The 22746-nt window shown below is 34.9% G+C and overlaps 2 protein-coding genes and 1 pseudogene across 2 annotated transcripts in view; 1 reads left to right on the top strand and 2 right to left on the bottom strand.

The window, feature by feature from the left end:
- The window catches only part of MGST1 (microsomal glutathione S-transferase 1), a 359649-nt gene that overhangs the window by 172358 nt on the left and 164545 nt on the right, over positions 1 to 22746 (bottom strand). The window lies entirely within an intron of this gene.
- The window catches only part of SLC15A5 (solute carrier family 15 member 5), a 145468-nt gene that overhangs the window by 13411 nt on the left and 109311 nt on the right, over positions 1 to 22746 (top strand). Inside the window, 1 exon segment of the mRNA XM_069106060.1 lies at positions 21736 to 21905. Coding sequence (XP_068962161.1) covers positions 21736 to 21905 — 170 coding nt within the window.
- Positions 14508 to 20779, bottom strand: LOC138175597 (PHD finger protein 6 pseudogene; annotated as a pseudogene).

Raw genomic sequence — 22746 nt, 5'->3', positions numbered from 1 at the left:
TGTGTGTGTGTGTGTGTGTGTGTGTGTGTGTGTGTGTGTGTGTGTACGCTCCAGGTCTCTGTCCTTGGACCTCTTCTCTTCTCTCTCTATACTCTCTCTTCTCATGATCTCATCAACTCAACAGAATGTATGCTATTTGAGGGAAAAAATTTTCATTTTTGAATTCCCAGAACCAAAGACAATGCCTGGCATATAGAAGATACTTAATAAATGTTTGTTATTAAATCAACCTGTTTCCATGGTTTCAATTACCAGCTTGTTGATTGATGACTCTCAAATATATATACCCAGCTCTTATCTCTTAACTGAATTCTATTATTGCATTACCAACTGTCCAATAGACATTTCCACCTGGATTTCCCACCTGGATTTCTATTGTCTCTGGGATAAATACAGTCCAGGTATGAAATGATCAGAACCAGAATCAAGACAATGGAAGTGGCAAAGCAGAGAAGGGGGTGGGTATATATAAGAAATATTAAATTGATACTGTCTTGGCAACAGATTGAATGTGGGGGAGGCATAGAGTGAAGAAGTGAGAATGACATCTAGACTGTGAGCCTGGTTAACTGATAGGATGGTGGTCTTGACAGTAATAGAAAAGTTAGGAAGACTTACAGCATGAGGTTATGGGGGGGAGATAATAAGCTTAGTTTTGGACATGTTTAATTAAAATGTCTATGACATTTTAATTTTTGAGATATCCAATAGGCAAGTGGAGATATGAGAATCAAGATCAAGAAGGAGATTAGTTATGATAATAGAATGAATGAGAGTTGAGGTCAAATGACTTGCCTCAGGTCATATGACCAGTATGTTATCAGAGGCAAGACTTAAAACAAGTATTCTTGACTTTGAGACTGAATCACTATGTACTAAGCCATAATGTAATATATTTACCTTAAAATGGGAAGGCATAATAAGCTCAAAATATCAATTTAAACATGTAGCAGTTATTAATAGAAGGCTATTAGTATAAGCCATGTAATTGTTGGAAATTTCTAGTTCAATATTATCAATGTAGCAATTTGCTTCTTACAATCTTGACCATCTCTATGAATCTACATAAATGTAACCTGGGATTCAGACACCTTTGCATTCATTATCAATTGTTTTGTCTAATCCTAATTTGTTATTGCATAAACCATGTTTCAGTATATTCTTTCCATTCATATACCAATGAGGAACGAGTACTTTATTTTTAAAAAGATTAAAGAAGTCAAAATAACACAGTAACTCACAGGAGCCTAAATAAATAGTCAAGAGAATCATTTTCAATCCTCCCACCCCTAATACACCCCCACCCCCAAAAAAATGGTATAACCACCTATGTCAGTTGGGAAGTAATAACCTGAGGGAAAAATCATAACAAAGGGGAGAAATTATTTTCCTTATGCTTGCATAGATAGTCATTCCCCTCCTCTCAACTCAGTCAATGAGTACTGTGGAAGTATTGCAAGTGGAATTATTCACCTTGTGGCTCCAGAGTGATCAAGGTTAGGCCAGTACTCTTGATTCTGGGGATGTTATTTCAAACTTACCCTATTGGTCTCTCCCCCCCCACACACACACACCCCAATTTTCCTTTCCCTCTCTTTGTGGCTCAGGAAGCCATTCCTATTAGCTCTCCCAGCTTGTTCCTGGCCACCAACAAGCAGATCCTAAGGCAGCTTCTCCCATATCCTACAACACTACCATGAATGCTTTTTTCCCCTCCAGTTCTCTCCTTAACACACCAACTCAGCTTTCCTGATCTACTCCCTATGTCTAGGCCCAAGTCTTTCACCATTCTGAAGTCTTAGGGTTTCTCCCACTGAACACTAGCTTTATTGCCTCAGCCATCATTAGCAGAAAATCTAAGCAGGAGCCCTCCATTATGACCAACTTGGTGTGCATTTATTATATATAATTTTAAACTTGGTAACCCTACATACAAAATAAGTGATAAATTTTAGAACAAATCTTGCCTATGTGGATGTACCTTTCCTAGTTAGACTATTCTTTTCAATTATGTTAATATTACAAAGCACTCAAGCCTGTTTTGGATTAAATCCAAATGTCAGAGAATAATGCAGTTTTACTAGGGGTGTGAGGAGCTATTCAGTTCCTTATAGCAGATTCTGCCTCCTTGACCTACCCAAAGGAGAAAGAAAAATCCTTCTTTTTTTTAACTCTATTTGGAGGTTTTAATCCTTAATTAGCAGCATCATTTTGATTAAATAAGACTCTGGAGGATTAAGACTGGAGAGCAATCAGTTGTTCTGAAAGATAGCTCTGGAGAATTTATTATGCTGTGGTCTTAGTCATTCAAAGTTGTGTTTAATCAAAGTGACATTTCTCAGTGTTGATTACAAAGGAGACATAATATGAATGAACTACTTCTTTGGGGAGTGGAAGGGGCTTTGGAAACAGGAGGGTGGGGAATGAGGTGAAAATGAATTTTTCCAGCTGTGTGGTATCCAGGCCATTCAATTACAACCATAGGATGAATAATTCAAATTTGGGTTTTTATTATTTCCTAATCTCATTACAGACTCTGAGAGTAGAATCCTGTGCTACCTTCTCATCATTAGATAGCATCCTGAAGTTATATCACTTTGTAGGTTGATTTAAGGAAGCAGTGTGATAGTGTATAGTGATGTGAGTCTCCCGAGGCTCAAAGATTCACATTTCCAAAACTTTGAAGTCAATATCCATAGTTTCTTGAGTTCTTTGCTAGTAAATGGAAAATAACTGAAGCTCAGGTCTACATTAAGACAAAATTACTAACTTAGATTCACATAGTGTGAAATCCAATACATGCAACTAATTTGGGATACATTAACATAGATCACAATGGTATGGGTATCCATTTAGGATCCCCACAAGTTTGAGCAAATGATAATGAACTGAAAGAGTTCACCCAGCTTCTAAACTTACCCATTTTCCTCTTGGAGAGGACTTTTTGCATTAGGAAAATCTAGCTCATTATTATTTTGCACTATTGAAAGAATGTCATTTTGTGTCTGATCAATTAAGAAGAGAAAATGTTGTCAGTTTCCTGTCAATAAATCAAGAAAGAAATGGGAAACCTGGAAAGAATAGTTCTCTTCCTAACTGATCAGTCACAAAATGACTGTCTTTTAATAATGCTGAATGATAATTAGCCAAATTCCCTACTATAGGAACTTCTTAGAAAGAGTAGAACTAGAGCCAGAACCAGTCAAGAAGAACTTTATCTTGGGCAGTGCAGATTTAGAGGACAGTAAGTAGCCATTGCTGTTGCAGTTCAATCTCTGGAAGTGACTCAAGAAATGGGGTCCCCAACTTTCCAGGTTCTTGTATACCACTGAGACCTTAGGAAGACAGAATTAGACATTTTAGCCCCTTGCACTTTGATTTCTGACCTTACCACTCAACTGAAATTCTTATCTCCAAATTTATCATATCTTAATTGTGATCTGGTATCCATTTTCTAAGTAATCTCTTCCCTTTTGAAGCTATTTAACACACATACCCCCCCTTCAGGACACCCTCCTCTCCTTCAGCTTTTGTGGCACTGATCTCCTCTAGCTCTTTTCTTATCAATCTAAATACTCCATCCCATTCTTCTCTGCCAAAATACAATTGGTATCACTATGCCTAGCCATGAATGATCCCCCAAGATTCTGTCCAAGTTCCTTTTTTCTATCTTTACAACTTCTCTCTGTGGTCTCAACAGTTTCAAGAGGCCTGGTTATTATTTCTTCATGTATCATTCCCATATCTTTATTTATATGTGTAACTTTAGTTGTTTTCCTGAAGTGCAATTTCACATCACTAATTCTGTATTTGGCATTTCCAAATGGATGCACCATAGCCATCCTAAACTCAACATGTCCAAAAACAGAATTCATTATCTCATCACTCATATAGCCAAATTATTCCCACTTTTAAACTGTCCTATTTCCATTGAGAAAACCCAATTCTTCCAGTAATCCATGTTCACAAATCTCAAGATGATGGACCTTTCTTTCTCCCTGATCCTCATATCCAAATCAAAACTCAATTTCTTTCAATATCTGCCAGACAATCTCAATTTAAGGTGACAATTTTATGTCTCCCAAGTTTTAGTCTCTGATGTCAAGACTATGCCTGAACATCTTTCAGATAAGATATGATCTCCTAACAAAAATGTCAGGAACTTGGACTTTGAGGTCTTAATTCCAGAATTCCTCTTGTAGATAATAGAAGGGTGTAGAGACAAAGCCAAATTCAAGGAGCAAGGTCATTATCTACCCTATTGCAAGCAACATCTCTGACCTTTCAAATGCTTAGAGTCTCCCTTACAAACATTACTTACTCTTTCTACAGTTCTATTGGAATGAATATTTTATCCATTAATAAGCATTGATTAAGGTCCTACTGTGTGTCAGGCACTGGGGACACAAATATAGGATGTCCCAAAAAATTTTGTGCAGTAAGATTTTTGGAACACTTTGTACAATAAAAGAAACAATCCTTACTTGCAAGGAGCTTAAGCTTATTAGTCTTTTTTTCCTAGTGAAATGCCAGCCATTATACTATTTTTAGCTCACATAATTTTTCTGAAAAGTCAAAGAAATAGTCCATGAGGAATAACTATTTCTTGTGCTCTAGAGCAATCCCATGGGCATTCTTTTGCTATTTCTGTGCATACAATAATGATAATTTAGGAGTAATGGAGACCCCATTGCATATTTATCCTATTACCCACATTTATTTTCAAGTTCTACATATGTCTTTTTAAAACTCTAAGATTACAGGTGAACTACATGTATCTACACTTTAATCTCCCTGCCCACTCCACCCTCCTTTGCCTCATTGGTATTATTTCTTTTTTTTTCCTTCAAACTTTCAATCCCTCTTGAGTTGACTTCCACTAAATAATTTTTATTTCATAAAATCTAGTTATCCTTCTTCTGAATGCTTTGGAATATGCTCTCCTAAATTTTAAGGTGAATGTCAGACTACTGTATGCCCATCTCTTTTCTCTTTCATAAACTCTGATATGGTGTGGCTACTTCCCTCCAAAATTCCCATCATTTCCTTCCCCAATAACCAGTTTCTCTCTCTTGGTAAGCATCTGATACAAGAATTTCCAAGATGGTTTCTCTACCTTTTGAAATACTAAGATTACCATTAAGATAAATCAATATGTTTTTAGTTCTACTCTTGTCAGAGAGCTCGAGTAAATGCGATATAATTGAAGTTCCTCATCACTATCATATTGTGATTCAATGTCAAGCTTATCATCTATTTCTCAAACTTCTAATTTATTTATTTTTTTTCTTCCATGTGGTAGGAAATAGTGCTTTTGTTTATGCTTCTGTTGATCTTCACCCAGATGCTCTCTACAATGTTTCTCCTGACATCTGACTTTCCTCAAATATCTTGATAATCTACACTACTCTACCTCAGCCTCTCTATTTTATCTATCCTGTTTCTTTTGAATGAGGTCTGCTCTCACGGAGTCATAATTTAGTCATGGCTCTCATCCTGCCAAGTCAAAATAATGTTGGTGACATCAAATTTGCCCCTTTGCCTTAATATCATCTAGTTTTATCTTCAGAATACCTTTAGGCCTGTATTCTGAGGTGCAGCCTGAAAATATCTTTCAACAAAAATAGCTCCACTGAAATTCTATTGGCATTCTATCCACACCAACAATGCTATATCCTCCCTTCTTAGAAACAAATACCTTCTTCCTTAGCCTTCTCACATCAAAAGGGTAATGTGAACACAAGCCTGCAGGAAATTCCTTCAGAATTCTTCCCCAAACACATATACCTATGAAAATCGAACCAAAATGGAAATAGAAAAGAGACAGAATACATTAAACTTCTCATTTAACTTGTTGCCCGATTTTCCTTCTTAGGAAATGCTTTTAGGCTCTGAGTGCTTGAAATAGTTTTTATTTTCACAAGGGGACTGACTATAGGACTTTAGAGTTCAAGGCTACTAAGACAGTCTATGGGAAAGGGAGGACAACTAAAAAAGCCCACAGAAATCACAAATAAGGAAATAAAAAAGAGAAGACAAGGACAAAGGAGTGAAAGAGAAATAGCTGCAAGGTTTTCCAAATGAAAAAATCATAAAATAAGGTTTAAAAATTCATTTCAGCTTTTCATTCCCTAGACCAAACCCAATGATCCTCTTTCATTAAAGTGTAAACCTAATCCATTCCACTGAAAAATTTAGAAGGAAGGACTTTAAAGATTATGCCCCCTCTCTTGCTCTAAATTTTTCGCTACCAGAGTATTCCATAAAATAAAATTATGAGAGAAAATGATTATTCTAAAATAAGCAACAACTGTCAGACCAAAATAAAATGAGTCATTGAATATTTCTCTGACTGTCCCTAGACAACTTAATATTACCGCATTAGCAACTCACGAAGTTCCCTCTTGGGTTTTTTTTTTTTTCAATATTGCTTACTTTTGAAGCAAGATATTCTCTTGTTTTAAAATTGCACGGTAATACAATGGTGGTGCATAGAAATAGCCCACCTGCCTTTGTTACCCACTCATTTCTAATGATATCAGGAGAAAAAATAACAATCTTCCTCTAAATATGTATTAAAGAATTCCAAAAAGCATCATAGGTGGCCTGTTCCAACAAACAACAAAAAAATGACACTCTTTTTCTCCACATTTCACACTAGCTACCCTGTTTTTGAACTTTGTTAAAACTCCTCAAGATGTTTTCCTTTCCCAGGAAATTCATCAATGGGAAATTTTATTATCTTGCAGGATTGAATCTGCCTAGTATTCACATTTTATTGATACCCCCTGCCCCTCTGATTGAACCTTCTGAGTAGAGGACAGAACCACAGGCTCCAGGGCCTCTCTTTAAGGAGGAGCTCTGCATAGTTATCTTCCATTATTTCCCTCCAGCTACACTAATTTTGGACTTCTTTAGAATTCTCCATTATATCCTCCATACCAAGTATCTTTTTCTCTCCCGCTGCCCTCCTCACTTTTAAGCTTCCCTTTGTGTGCTGTTTCTACCATTAGATCATAATCTCTTGAGGGCAAGGACCATCTTTATTTTTATTTGTATTTTGTATCCCCAATATTTAGCATAGTGCCTGGAATATAGCTGATGCTTAATAAATGTTTATTGACTGCTTGGTTTTAAAATTACTAATAATAAGTTCAAGGAGACACTAAAAATGAAATTTAGGAAGGTTTGCTTAGTGCAAGATGTATTTGTATCAGTTTTAGAGTGGTGGAATTTAATATAGAGCTTTGATTCAGGAAGATATCTAGTCAAATTTTTCAGCAAATATCTAGTCCAATCCACCTCCCCTACCCACTGAAAGAAAAAGAATCTCCAATACCATATGCCCCCAGAGTGGTCATCCAGTCTTTTTTGGAGACCTTCAGTGAGTAGGAATTTGCTATTCCCTATCTTTCCATTTCACTTGAAAATTTCTAACTTCTATAGACCTGTTACTTACATCAAGTCCACATTTGCCTCTTTGTAAATTGTACTCATTCTTCTAGTCTGTCTTCTAGTCTGTCTTCTAGTTCTCCCCCTTGATGAATAAAAAAATCTTAATAAATACTTGTTGACTTGACCTGACTGCCTTTCAATTACTTGAAGAGTCCCACTATAACCGTCCCTCTTCCTCTTCTTCTTTTTTCTCCTCTTCCCTAATTATCACATGTTCCTTCAACTGATCTTAATTTGCCATGGACTCAAGCTTCTTCTTGAACCTTTAAAATACTTTCCAGATTTAAAAACACCCTTTCTAAAATGTGGTATGCAGAAATGAACACTACATTTCCAATGGATCTGATCAGGGCAGACTACAATTGAAGTATCACTTGCTTTTTTCCTGTAACTATGCCTCTCTAAATGGTAGTCCAAAAATCCCATTAGTTTTGTTGACCATATCACCCTGGTGAATTTATGTTGAGTTTAACATTAACTACTGTCTAGCTTGCCCCATCTTGTAATTAGGGAAAGAACAGAATGCTCTTTTGACTAAAACATAAAGAACAATGATGACACTTCATATTTGTTATTATTAAATGGTGTCATATTAAATTTAGCCCTGAATAGCTGCTGACTCTGTCATCCAACATGTTAGATAATCTTCACATGTATAATCTGCCTTTTTGATAAGGATACTATCTTTAGTTTTGTCTACGTGCACAGGGCTCATGTATAGATTTTTGAAGAAGTCCACAGGAGATTTCCTTCACCATTGACATGGAATCACATCATGCTAAATGAAGCCATGTGAAGAGCCTGGACTCAGTGTGCCGGCACATCTGATGCAGGCTTTGTGCACACCTATAATGATGATTCTTTAACTCATTCATTGGTTCTCAATTAATTTGATTACTCTCTTGTTTTTCCTACTTCTCTCTAGCTTTTCTAGACAATACTATCATTAAGACATAAAAAATTTTGCTAAAATATTGGTAAAATTCAACTATAGAAATTTGCTGATATACTAATTAATTAACACTGTCTTCTGAATACAGATTGAAGTATATTTCTTTTATTTTATTTTGCTTGATTGGGGGGGGGCTTTTTTTTCTTTCACAATATGACTATTTTGAAATATTTTGCAAGACTGCACATGTATGACCTATATCAAATGGGAGAGGGAGGAATGGAGAGAATTTGGAAGTCAAAATTTTAAAAGCAAATGTTGGGAATTGTTTTTACATGTAACTGGAGGAAAATAAAATTCTAAATAAGAAAAAAAACACTGTCTTAAAATGAATTAGAATTAGCCTGTTATGATTTTTCTTGATGAAGCTGTGTTGGTTGTAGGTAATTATTACTTCCTTACTAGGCAGTTACTTGAATTAGAAAGATTTCCATCCAAATTCTGTATCAGTTCCCTATATATCTTGCATGTCAATCCTTTATCCAAAAATTTTTCCATAGATTTTTTCACATATAACTATTTCTCTTTTAATTTTACTTCATTGATATAGTTTTTACCAACAAAATCCATTTTATTTCATCAAAATTTTCCATTAATATCTCCTGTGATGTCTCTCACCCTTGCTTGATCAAGACTTTTTTCCTTTTCATGGTTGTGAAAAAGTATCTCCTTCCTGCCTCTTCTTTTTGCTTATTACAAACTTTTATCTCTAGATCATGTACCTATTAAAAGATTACTACGTGTGGTAAAAGGTGTAAAGTATTGGCATAAAGCTAATTCTTCCAGACTATTTACCCCAAGTTGAAATCTTGGTTTTAGCAGAAAATTACCAAATACTGTTCTGTTAATATAATGGAACTTCCGTATCTTGTGCACCTAATCTCTTTTACTGTTCAATTTTTTCCTACTTTTAAATCCTTACAAATTGTTACAATTGCTTCTTTGTAGTATGTTTTGAAATATATACTACTTTCCTTTCTTATATGTTTATTCCCCATATTTCCCATGAAATTTTTAAAATTTTGTTGCTCAAGATTAATTTAGTTATTATTTTTTAAAGTTCTATGAAGTAACCCTTTTGCAGTTTAATTATTATGACACTGAAAATATAAATTAATTTAGATAATATAATTAATGGGAAAACCACACTATGAGCAATTAAAATCTCTCTAAAATTTCATTTCTAAAGTCTTTTGTAATTGTATTCACATAACATTTGTATGTGCTTTCTTAGGTCAGATCACAGATATCTGACACATTTCAAAGTTATATTTAATGGACTTTCCCTATTTTCTTCCTGTTGACTCTTGTTGGCAATACAGAAAAAGCTAATCATTTAATTTGTGGATTTCTCTTATATCCTGATACATTAATGAAGCTTTTATTTCAACTAAATTTTAATTGAATCCCTAAGGGCTCTCTAAACAAAGCATCATGTTGTTAGCAAGTATTGTTATTTTCTTTTTGCCTATGCTTGTTCTCTTGATTTATTTCTATAACAAATAATAGAAGTGACAATGGACACCTTGGCTGATCTCCATGACAAAACCTTTAGTGTTTCACCATTACAGATAATACTAGATCTTAATTTTAGATAGATAATTTTTTAGATATTAAGTAAATATTTGTTGTTGAGTTTTCAAATGTTTTTAAATGAATGGTTATTGTATCTTTTCAAAAGTTTTTCTGCCTCTATTAAAATAATCATATAATTTTATTATTTTAAAATTATATGTTCTATTATGTTTATGATTTTCCTTATTAAATAAAATTTGCTTTCCTAGTATAAGCCCACTTGGACATAGTTTATATTATTTTTAATGTTACTTCAACTTATTTGCTAATATTTTTAAAAACTATTTTTGCACCAATATTCATTAGAGTTATTAGTCTATAGGTGGGTTTTTGTGGTTTGTTTGTTTTGGGGTGGGGGAGGGTTTAGTGTCTCTTGGTTTAGGTATCAGGATATTTGTCTTATGGCATGAGGTCAGTATTATCTCTTGTCCTATTTTGGCAAACAAATGTAATATTTGAATTAATCATTCTCCAAAATCTCTTGTCTTTTAAAATTCCTCATTCTTCTTGACCTCTCAGAAGCCTTTGGCATTTTTAATCAATATTTCTTCCTAGACACCTTCTTATCTTAATACAATTATCCCTTCCACATCAAGGGGATTAGGGATACAGTGCCCTTGCAATCTGAAATATCCATGTAAAAATTTTTGGGTCTCCTTTCAAACCAGAAAAGAAGTCTGAATTATTAAGGCATATATCATCAATGTGATACCCATAGCAGCTGCTATGAATATGCATGTGTATTTCTAGGAAAAATTCACAAAATATAAATAACTCTCTTCCTCAAAGGCAAAACAAAAATATTTATTCAGACACCAGAAAGTTAATTCCACCATGGTAACAAAGAAGTTTATACACATAGCCAGTGCAGGAAGCTCTGACATCCCCAAGCCTTCCCTCCCTTAGTCCTCCCCACAAACAAGCTCCCCTAGAGAAAATTGTTCCCTCACTCTCTCACACTAGCTGCTCTTCCTCAGCTCTTCCTCACTCTCCACATCATCTGGCAAGCTCCTCCCATCATGGGCTCCATGTAACTCAAGCTCTGTGTAACTCAGGATCCATCACAACATTTGGCTGGGCCTGAACTCAAAACAGGTTACAGAGGTCTGTTAATGGGCAGGAAAGATCTTCCTGTTCCATTAACATTACAAGGTATTAAAAGATGAAAGATATTGATATTATGCAATACTATACATATATTTTATGCATTTCTGAGTTTCTAAATTTTTTCTGTGTCATCTGCTGGCCTTCACATCTTGTCTATGGCTTCCATAAAACTCCCCAAAATTTCCCATTTAATTTCTTATGTTTAATTGCAATATATTAAAACTGCAATGGGGAAAGTCATGATGTAGAAGGGATAATTGTAGATGGATGGATGGATAAATAGATGAATAGATTTATCTATCCAAATGCTTATGATCCAGGTAATCTGCTAAGTGCTGAGAATGTAAGTGAAATTCAAAAGATAGTACTTACCCTCTAGCAGCTTATATTCTGATGGAGGAAGAAAACATAAAAAAGGGAGCTGAAAACCAAGCATGTGGAAGAAGGTATATGTGGGGACAGTGTTAATATGTCCAGAGAGTCAGGAAAGGGGTGAACATAGCTAACAGGTACTTCTTTAAATAGAGGTTACAGGGAGGAACTCACTAAATAGAGAATGGGGCTGCAGGAGCAGAGGTATCTTCCAAAGTGAAAAGGCTGCTGTGGTAGAGGTGAGAAGTCTGGACAATAAGGAGTAGAGCCAGGAAAGGAGATTTGCCCTTTAGTTTGTTTTATGACACTATTCTCTTGTGCTTCTCCTCCTTTCTAGGAGGTCTTCCCTGTCTTATTTGCTGGATCTTCAACCAGGTCATGTCCACAAACTATATGTGACCCTCCAAGGCTCTATTCTCACCTCCTTTCTCCTTTATTCTGTTTTATCTGGTGATCTTGTCATTTCCCATATGTTCATTTATCAGTTCTATTCATGTGATTCTCAGATGTGTGTATGTATGTATGTATATATCTTGTCTCTCTTCTGTACTATAGTCCTGCATCACCAATTTTCTTTTGGACAGATTGAAATGGATGTTCCATAAATATCTCAAGCTTAGTATGTCCAAAACAGAATTCACATCTTTGTATGCAAATCCTCCACTCTTCCTTCTTTATTTTGGTGAAAAACATCATCATCTTCTGGGTCACCAATGTTCACTATTTTAATGTCACTCTTGACTCCTCTCTCTTGTTTACCCTATATATCCAATCTGATGTCAGATTTTGTCATTTCTACCTTCACAAGAACACTAATAAATGTCCTTCCTCTTCATTCACACAGTTACCACCTTATACACACCTTTATCAATTCTCAGGTGCACTATTGAATTAGCTTTCTAACTTCTGGGCGAGCCTCATGCCCTTTGTAGCAGCAAGCACCCCAAGTGTCCTCAGGGTTGCTGCCTACACAGGTTCTTTGATCTGTTTTGTTAAAGGAAAGCAACTCAAAATGGGTTAACAAGCTTATTTTAATCAGTCAGATATGTATCGTTCACCTACTTCAGGGGAAAAAGGTCAGCACCCCGAACTTCAGAATATACAGACAGAGGATTATCAAGACAGAGAAACAGATCGAGTAGACAGTTTTCCAAACTGTCCAACCATTACATCCATACCAAACAATATCTGGGTTTCAAAGCCAGGGGGCTTTGGACAATGGCTTTCCAGAGTTTCATCTGATCAGATCACAGAACACTTCTCAAAGTGAGCCCCCAAAACAAAGCCTCACATCAGGGCTTATATAGCCTTCTCCTGGCTCAGAGAATGTAACAACCTTATTGACTCACTGGCCAATCAAGAAGTATCTACTGAAAAACAAGCCTCCCACCCCAGGCTCCAGGTGCACTTTAGCCTAGGGGCAGGGAAGATCTTAAAAATTTACATTCCCATTACACCCTTTCCCCTCAAATCCATGTTCCCATTAGCTGCCAAAGTTGTTTGCCTAAAGCACAGGTCTGACCATGTCACCCCTACCATCTTACCAACCAACTCCAGTAGCTCCCAATTACCTCTAGAATCAAATATTAAATGTTCTCTTTGGCATTTAAAACCCATTTTAACCTATCCCACTCTTACTTTTCTTGTTGCATTGTATTTGACTCTTCTATATCCTCTACAATCGAGTTACACTCTTTTCTGTTCTTCAAACACCACACTCCATCTCCCAATTCCATCACCCTTTACTGGCTGTCTCCCATAACTAGAATGTTCTATTTCCTACTTTTTGATATTGCTTTCCATTTGATCTCTATCTCTCTCTGTCTCTCTCTGTCTCTGTCTCTGTCTCTCTCTATATATGTGTGTGTGTGTATTTACACATTTATATACACACATATACATATGTATGTAACGTGTAAGTATTCATATAAAAGTATAAGTATACATATGTGAGAGATATATCTTTTGTATGTGTATCATATATACATATATACCTATTATATATATATCCATGTATCTATGTGTGTATGAATGTATGTATATAAATACACACACGTCTCTAGATCTAGATAGATATCTTGCATGCATATACTTACTTGCATGTCACCCTTTTCCCGTATCATTAGAATGTGACCTCCTTGAGAACAAGGGTAATGTTTTTGCCTATCTTTGTATCCCTAGTGCTCAGAACCACACCTGTCACATAGTAAACACTTAATAAATGCTTGATAATTATTTATTGACTGACCAAAACCCAAAAGAAATAATTGTAAATTCAGAAAATATAAGCAAACAATATAGACCTAAGAGATTATGTATTAACATTCTAAAATGAGTCAAATAACATCAAAGAAACATGAACAAGTGGTAAAAAGAGGATGATAACAAAAAATATTATAAAAAATTTTAGGATGCTACTATGGCTATCCTCAGAGGGAAAATTGTCCTTTAAAATGGAAATTAAGACAATAGAAAAAGTAAGAATTAATAAACACCACAAAATGTAAAAAAAGAGCTAGAATATCAACAGGTTAACTAATTTAAAAGAAGCACAATCCTGATGGATTGTCAAAACAGGCCAAAAAAATAAAAAAATTCTGAAGGGGTTGTGGGAAAACAGATACAATTAAAGGACTGTTCGTGGAGCCATTCTGGAAAGCAATTTGGAACTATTCTCCAACAGCTACTAAACTATGCAGACTTTTGACTTTTTGACTTTTTTTTACACATCCCAGATCTTAGAATTTTATTCAGTACAGAAATAGAGTTTAGTTCATTTCAATGTCTGCCTTCACTTTTGACACTGTACATATCATTGAGTTTCTATTTTTTCCACACTCTGAAGACTACAAACTACATAATATCGACAAATAAAACTCTGCCACTTATTGAAGGCTCCCACACATGAACATCCCAGGCAGCTCCATGAAGGATCTAGTATTGTCAGACAGTGGAAAGTTCTTAACCCTTTCTGATTTTAAAAGACAGTGAAAAAGAATAGTAGTTCTAGATGCCTTATTCAGTCCCAGTTTTCTGCGCTTTGAAGCTACTTTCCACTGAGTTGTTGCTGAAGGAAGCCACCATGATCACTTCCTACTTTTCCCCAGCTTTTGCTTTCTCATTCTTCATTTCCTTCATCTCATTCATCACTTCCACTATGATTTTTACAGTATAGTTTGTGAATTTCTTGTGACATATTTTCAATATATTTGCCTTTGTCATGCATGCCACAATGGTGGTGGTAAGTCTTGACACAAGTTTTTAATTTCACATCCAATAGTACAACCAAATTGGCCACAAAATATATACTTCATTCATTTTCCATGCTTAATCTCTTGAAGGACAGATTTAATATCAAATCACCAAATTCTGCTCCTGACTGTGTCAGAAGAGAGTGACAAGCACTTATAATGTAGAGTCCCCTTTATGGCATTAAAATATGAAGCTTTCCTTTTGCTTTATTCTCTTCTTAACCTACATGACAAAATTGACATTTAGGCCTGGTATCACTGGAACTGCTTCTGTTTAGAGACCTCTCTTTCTGGGAACTGCTCTTTATTTCATCTGTGCCATGAGATCTATTATCTTCTTATTTCCCCTTTAAAAACATTTTTCTTGGCCTTCTAGATATAAACCTCAAAGAGAAATAGAAAAAAAGGCATACGCATACAAAAATTTTGCACGTCTTTTTATAGTGGCTAAAAATTTGAAACTGGGGTATGGTAAAAGAGTGTACCCATCAACTGGAAAATGGTATTTAGTCATTGTTTACCATATTATGGTATATAAATATGATGAAGTACTCTTGTGCTATAATAAATTGTGTAAAGGATCATTTTGGAGAACATGGATAGACTTGTATGAACTGATGCAGTGAAATGAACAGAACCAAGGGAAAAATTTGTACAATAAGGAACATTGTAAAAAAAATAACTTTAAAAGACTTAAGAACTCTAATCAACAAAATGATGAAACATAATTCTAGATGTTTCATGGTGAAACATGATACCCACCTGCTGACTGAAAAATAATAGAAAAATAAAGTAAAGATTATACCTGACCAGTGTAGGAATTTGTTTTGGCTATACCTATTTTTAATATTTTGTTTTTCCGGATTTTTCATTTGGAGTGGTTGGAGGAAAGACAGAAAATGTAGATATGAAAATAAAATTTAATTTAAAGAGAATAAATGAAAAAAGTAAGCACCAAAAACTAAAGCAATAATAATAATAATAATGAGCCTTTAACCAACATGAAGAAAAACAAGGAAAAATAAAATTACCATAGGAAATATTTGACGGAATGAAATCATAATTGATAGAAAAAGTTAAATTATTATTAAATTTATAAATTATTAAAATTATCAAATTAAATAATTAATTAGGACACATATTAACAAAACCAAGAATTTAAAGGAAAAGGATATTAACCCCTCCCCCCAAAAAAACACCAGAATTAACAAACAATTCATTATCACCTCAGAAAGAGAAATTGAATGAGTTAAGTAAATTGTCAAGGAAGTGAGAGGACACCTGGTTCTGATATATTTTTAAGAAAATTATATCAAGCATTTTAAGAGATATGTTCCAAAATTTACTTCAGTAAGTGAAAATACAGCCCTCTGACAAATCTTTCTTACTAGACAAATGCAATTCCAATGACTAAATTACAGAGAAAACAAGCAAAAAAAGAGGTATAGACTCATATTCCTAGTAAATATTGTACAATATTGATGTAAAACATTTAAATAAGATGCTAGCCAAAAAACTACAGAATCTGATCAACGTTAGTAATATATAACTGAAATCATATGTCCCTATTCCTCTCTCACTCTTTTCTTCACCACATCCAGACTGATCACTTTCCTAAAACTATTTTCTCTCTCTTTTTAATCCATCCTCTATGATCTATATGATTTTCAAATTGGTTTTCTGCCTGAGATCATTCCCTCTCCAAGTCCAACTACCTCTCTCTCTTCTGAGCTTAATGTAATTTTGCACCAAACTCTTATTGTATTTATGTATGTTTGTGTCTGTGTTTTCAACCCTCCTTTGTCTCATTTAGATAAGGGTGAGGTTTATTAGATGCCCACTCCTCCCCTTCTTTCCTTCATGTTTGTATACTCTTCTCAGTTCAGTTAGGAAAAATAGTAAGTTCCTTCTCCTTACTGGCTGTTCTTAAAAAAAATTAAAGTATTAGAATAACAGCAAATTTCCTTGACCATCTTTAGAACAGTTTAAGTTTACATGAACATATATTACATTGAAAAATCACAAAATATCTTCCTGAATTTTCTGAATACTTACTTCTGAATAAAATTATTCCCAAAGCCTGAAAGAAATAAAGCATAATTTCCAGTTCAATGTTCCTGTTAGTTCCTGTATTCACAGTTCCTCCACTCACAGCTCAAATACATAGCTTAAAGCAGCATTAAAGGATGACCTGAGGCTTTCTAGGAACTTCATCCAGAGACCTCATAAAATTTCCACTTTGCATTGCCTACAATGTGTCAAGTATTCCTTTACTATACGAAGTATAATAGAAGATTTTTATTTTCCTAAGCCAACTCTTGGCCAATTCCATACAATATCCCAAATATCTCATCAATTAATCAACAAGAAATAATAGAATACCTACTAAGTACCCATCACAGTATTAGATCTCCATAGATACAGAATATATAACAGAAATTATCTCAGATATCAAGGACATTATATTTGAATAATGTAACTGAAACAAATAAAAATACATGACATATAATTACTTATTAAAATGTGTGACAAACTCAAAGTTCTGGAGGTAGCTGATGTTTACTAAACCAGTCATGGAAAGTTTCTTGCAGGAGTAACCTAGAAAAAAATGTCTTGTGCACAGTAGGTATTCAATTGAATTCGAATGAAATTTATGAAATAGAAATATTGAGGAGGGTCTTGACCTTGTTCTTAGGAATAGGTAGCCTTTGAGTAGACAGAGGAGAGTAAAGAGGGCATTTTTTTGTGAAATGATGAGAACAACATAATCAAAGGCAGGAAGATAAAAATGAGGATATTGTGTGAGTAAGGCAGTCAAACTGAAAGGAAGGGTTTGTAAATATTGTTGAAAAGTAAGGAATCAGATTAAAGGTAAAACTAGAATTATTTAGCAGTAGACCGAAGACTTTTGCTATGCCACTTTTGAAATGGTAGAACAAAGCTTCTTCTGTGACAAGAAGACCATGAATAATTTATGGAACAGGTGAGGATGCTTAGTTACTTTTCACTAACTATGCCACAGTCATGGTCTAAGCAAGGCTTCTTAAACTTTTTTCACTCACAACCCCTTTTAGTCATTTCAGCAGTATTGGTTGGTGTTAGGTGGCCTGAGAGCATGCACAGTGCAAAGTGCACAAACTTTGTCTTCAGAACCAAAGCTGCAATGACATTGTGTGATACAACATGGGCAAGTGCTGCCATAAAAACCTTGGATTCATTATGTGTTTGATTTTTAATTTATTTTTGGTCATTGCTCATTCAGAAAACTTTTGCTGTTGCCAAATTTTTGTGACCCCACATGGGGTTGTGACGCACAGTTTAAGAAACACTGGTCTATGGTACTGTGATTGCATAATTATTTCATGCTGATTCACTGTACAAGCATAGGATAGGGAATATCCCTGAAAAGAACCAGAGCAGCCATGCCTGGTCACTCTATGGATTTAAGCCAGCCCACACTCCTGTTCAACACATACACACATACATCTTCCTATTATTGACCACCACATTATGGGGAAACAATAGTGAAAAATAAGACTTCCTAAATTTAAAATTGTCTAGCTCTTATTCTATGAAGTAGACAACTTTTCCTTTCCTTGACCCTTATACACAAAGCGTTTCACAAACATTAAAATAATAAAATTTTCCGTTATTATCCTAGTTGTCATTATTAATCATGATAGTAGAAGTACTTAATACCTGCGCCTCAGGAACTACTTCTGTGATGAGGAAAAAGTAAGGCTGGTGACATTTCAATCTCCTCTCTCCTTGCACAGTTGACAAAGTCAAATGGAAGTCACTTCATCATTTCCCTGATGCCATGGTCCTCTTCAAAAATGAAGGACAAACACCACAAAGGAAAAACACAACAACAACAATCATCAAGGCATTTGGTCAGGAAAGGAACTGTTTCATTTTTATCTTTGTATCCCGAACAGTGTCTGGTATTTTGTAGGTGATTAATACATATATGTTGATTGATGTATTGATTGACTTCTCTGTACTACACTTAACTCATCTACAACATGAGAGGCTTAGATGCTAGTTCCCTACTAACTAAAGTTCAATGAACCTCTGACCTCTCCTTCTACATACCATCTCCCCATCCTGTGTCCAAATGTAGCAGCAAGCACCCCAAACGTCCTCAGGGTTTGCTGCCACCATAGGTTCTTGGATCTGCTTTGTTAAAAGAAAGCAACTCAAAATAGGTTAACAAGCTTATTTTAATCAGTCAGATATGTATCGTTCACCTAGTTCAGAGGAAAAAGGTCAGCACCCTGAACTTCAAAGTATACAGACAGAATTATCACGACAAAAACAGATCAAGTAGACAGTTTTCCAACTGTCCAACCATTACATCCATACCAAACAACATCTGTGTTTCAAAGCCAGGGGGCTCTGGACAACGGCTTTCCAGAGTTTCATCTGATCAAATCACAGAACACTTCTCAAAGTGAGCCCCCAAAACAAAGCTACACATCAGGGCTTATATAGCCTTCTCCTGGCTCAGAGAATGTAACAACCTTCTGGACCCACTGGCCAATCAAAAAGTATCCAGGTGCACTTTAGCCTAGGGGCAGGGAAGATCTTAAAAATTTACATTTCCATTACACCAAGTCCTAAAGAACTCTACTCCAGCAAACTCTAAGAGTTGACAAGCATCTTACAGAATAATGACAATAAATGACAAGTTGTTAGTAGAGGCAGCAACACAGTGGAAATACAAACATATTTTAAAATATAATAAAATTATGTAAGATGTTTTTGATAAAATATTTTTATAACTTTATTTGTAATATATAAAATACAATAATATGAATGTAATAAAGTCTTTTTTGCCCAAAGTCTCTCAAGACATGTTTTTCAATGTTATTTCCACTCATAATTATTTTTCAACCACTAATCAAGATCAGTATTTTGTCTTTATTACATTGATAGAAGAAAAAGCATATTTCACATAAATAAGCTATTAAGAATGTTAGCAAAACTGGTATCACTTTGATGAATCACAGAAGCCCTTTTTTTAACCTCTAGCCAAAACATATTATGATGTTCAAGTAAAAATACTTATTTCAATATATCATCACAAGAAGTCTATTAATCTTTTTTTTTCTAACAAAGAAAAACCAAATGTGTCATATTTCTCCATGGCAAATTGGTTACTTATTTATCCATTTATGTTTATAACTATATAGGTCATTAGAATAAAAAAGAAAATTGTTTTGGTGGACCAGTCAAGTGAATAATAAGCAGGTTTTCCCTTTCTATTTCATTCAGGATATGTTTATTTAATTCTTCTGGCAAGAAGCTGATATATAAAGGAGCCAGTACCTGATCATGTCCTTATCCCTGTTTTGTTTCATTCTATATTTTGGAGAATTTGCTCTTAGCTGATATTGGTTCTCTGTGTGTCTGTGTGTCTGTCTCTCTGTCTGTCTGTCTGTCTCTCTCTCTCTGACTCAGTCTGCCTGTCTGTCTCTGCTTTCTCATCGTGAGAATCCAATAACAGGCATATTCTAATAGGTATAACTTCTATAGTGTCTATTTGCCACAGGCTCGTATAAATAAGTTTCTTTAGTATTCACTATGTGTGTTGGTCTTTGTTCAACTGACATTTGGTGGGGAGGAATTCAATCCTTTGGGTACATAGCTAGCAGTATTCCCTATTAAAGGGATAGTGACCAAGAATAGAACTAACCTAGAAATTATTTACCCTTAACTGGCAATATTTAGGGAGACAAATAAATATAATTATAGCTTGATACCTCATTTCTGGGGAAAGGAGAATAGACCAATCTCCTGCCTCCCTTTAGGGCAGAAATTAAATCTCCCTCAGAGAAGAATGGTCAAAGGGCACTAGAGATACCTATTCAATCCTGCCTATGGTCCACATCTGGACAGATGCATGTAGACACAGAAGTTACACTGGCAATGCATACATGCACACCCTACATGTGTAAGAGCGATAATTGAACATTTCTAATCATTTGGGGTCATAATTTTGTACTCCACAACCTCTTCCCTTCACCAAAACAGTCTTGTGTTCCCTCAGGGGAGTATACTCCATAGTTGGGAAAATTCTGATTATCATTCCTTCTGGGAATATAAAAAGGTTTGATTTTTTTAAAAAATGTTTGAAGTTCTATTGATTTAATTTAGTGTCACAATAAGCACTTGGGAGAATATTTCAGGCAAAGAAGTTTTCATGGAATCTGGAAATTTTCGTAGAAACAGATAATACTTAAAAGGTTACTTACCTAGTTAGATTTTTAAAGTCCACAAAAGAAAAAAATGAGGATGTCTTTCAAGGGTCATTCTTTTCCTTGTATGCCCTGTCTACTTCTTGTTTAGTTTTGGTACTCCGGGGTATTTGGGCATAAAATAATAATAACAACAACATCAGTCAACATTTGCATAGCACTTATTATATACCAGGCACTGTGCTAAGCATTTTACAATTATTATTTCACAACAACTCTGTAAGTGCTATAATTATCCCTTTAACAGAAGAGGAAACTGAACCAAACTGAGGTCAAGTGATTTACCTAGGGTCAAACAGGTACTAAGTGTCTAAGGAAGGATTTGAACATAAGTCTTCCTGACTTCAGACCTAGCACTCTAACACTGTACCATCTCCAACTCTTTACCAATGTTTCTGGCCTTTCTATTACTTTTTTTCCATGTCACAAGCATAAACTTAAATGGAAAAGAGGAACTACTATCAAGGAAATCTTTTGGATCAAGAATTAACATTTCCAAAGGAGAAAATATATTCTCTTAAAACTGCATGTATTTTCATGAGGCTGAACCTATGTTTATTGAATAGATGAAGAAAATTATATGTTACTGAAGTCTAATACTCTGACCATACACTTAGTGGACCTAGTATTTGAAAACAATCTTTTAGACCTTCAGATTAAATCATTTCCTTACACAAATTTATGCAAAAACATTAGAATGACTATTTGTAACCTGAAGTAGGCTCATTAGGGTGTTGGTTTTTTGTCTTTCCATTTTCTACAGGTGCAATTGGCTGACGAATCTAAATGCAGTTATTGCCTTTCTGGGAATATGTTATATCCAGCAATCAGTGGCCAGAAATTTTGTTTTCCTTATTCCATTTATGTCTATGCTTATGGCTCTGATTACTATTCACATGGTACACAGCGAACTGATTTACCAACCAGAAGAAGGTAGGTGAATATCCTTTGTATTACCATTTCATTTTTTACTTTTGCCATTTCATAGAATCACAACATTTTTGAGTTTGGGAGAATTTTAGAGATAAACATCTGTTTCAGTCTAACCTCTATTCCCCAAAGAACTTGCACTACAATATATCTCATAAAGGGACATACAGCTGCTACTTGAACACCTCTAATAAAAGTGAGAGGGTCCACCACCTTCCTCAGGCAAGGTATTCCACTACTGGACTGCTCTAGTGGTTAGAAAGTGATCTTCTCAATATTGAGTGCAAAAAGTTGCCTCTTTGCAGGACCCCATGCATTGATTGTGGTTCTGCTCTCTGGAGCCAAGCAAATCAAATCTTTCTTTCATATTCAGCCCTTCAAACACTTAAAAACAGCAGTTATATTCCCTCTATGTTTTCTCCAAATAGAATATCCCATCCTTCACTCCATCCATATGGTAACTATTCAAATTACTGCCCTTATTTGAACAATTTCCAGCTAAAAAGTGAACGCTTTCTAAAATGTGGTACTCCAAAATGAAGATAGTATGACAGATACAATCTGACCAGGGCAGAGAACAGAGGGATTGTTACCTCCCTGTTTCTGGAAGACCTTCCTTTCTTAATGTAGCCTACAAATTGTTGCCTGCCATATCTCACTGAATCATTTAAGCTTACAGTCCCCAGAAATCTCTAGATCCTCTTTTAAGCAAACACTGCCTAACACAAAGTAGGTGTTTAATACATGTTTATTAACTATTTATTAATTGACATATTTTGCCAATTTTTTACTTATAAATCAAAATATTTTAATCAAAGTTCAACAATTTCTTTTTTTATTGATT

This window comes from Petaurus breviceps, unplaced genomic scaffold (genome assembly GCF_028583685.1).
Source record: "Petaurus breviceps papuanus isolate PSGF00001 unplaced genomic scaffold, PetGlider_PUasm1.0 78, whole genome shotgun sequence".
Taxonomy (NCBI): domain Eukaryota; kingdom Metazoa; phylum Chordata; class Mammalia; order Diprotodontia; family Petauridae; genus Petaurus; species Petaurus breviceps.
This window is presented reverse-complemented; position numbering and strand designations above follow the sequence as displayed.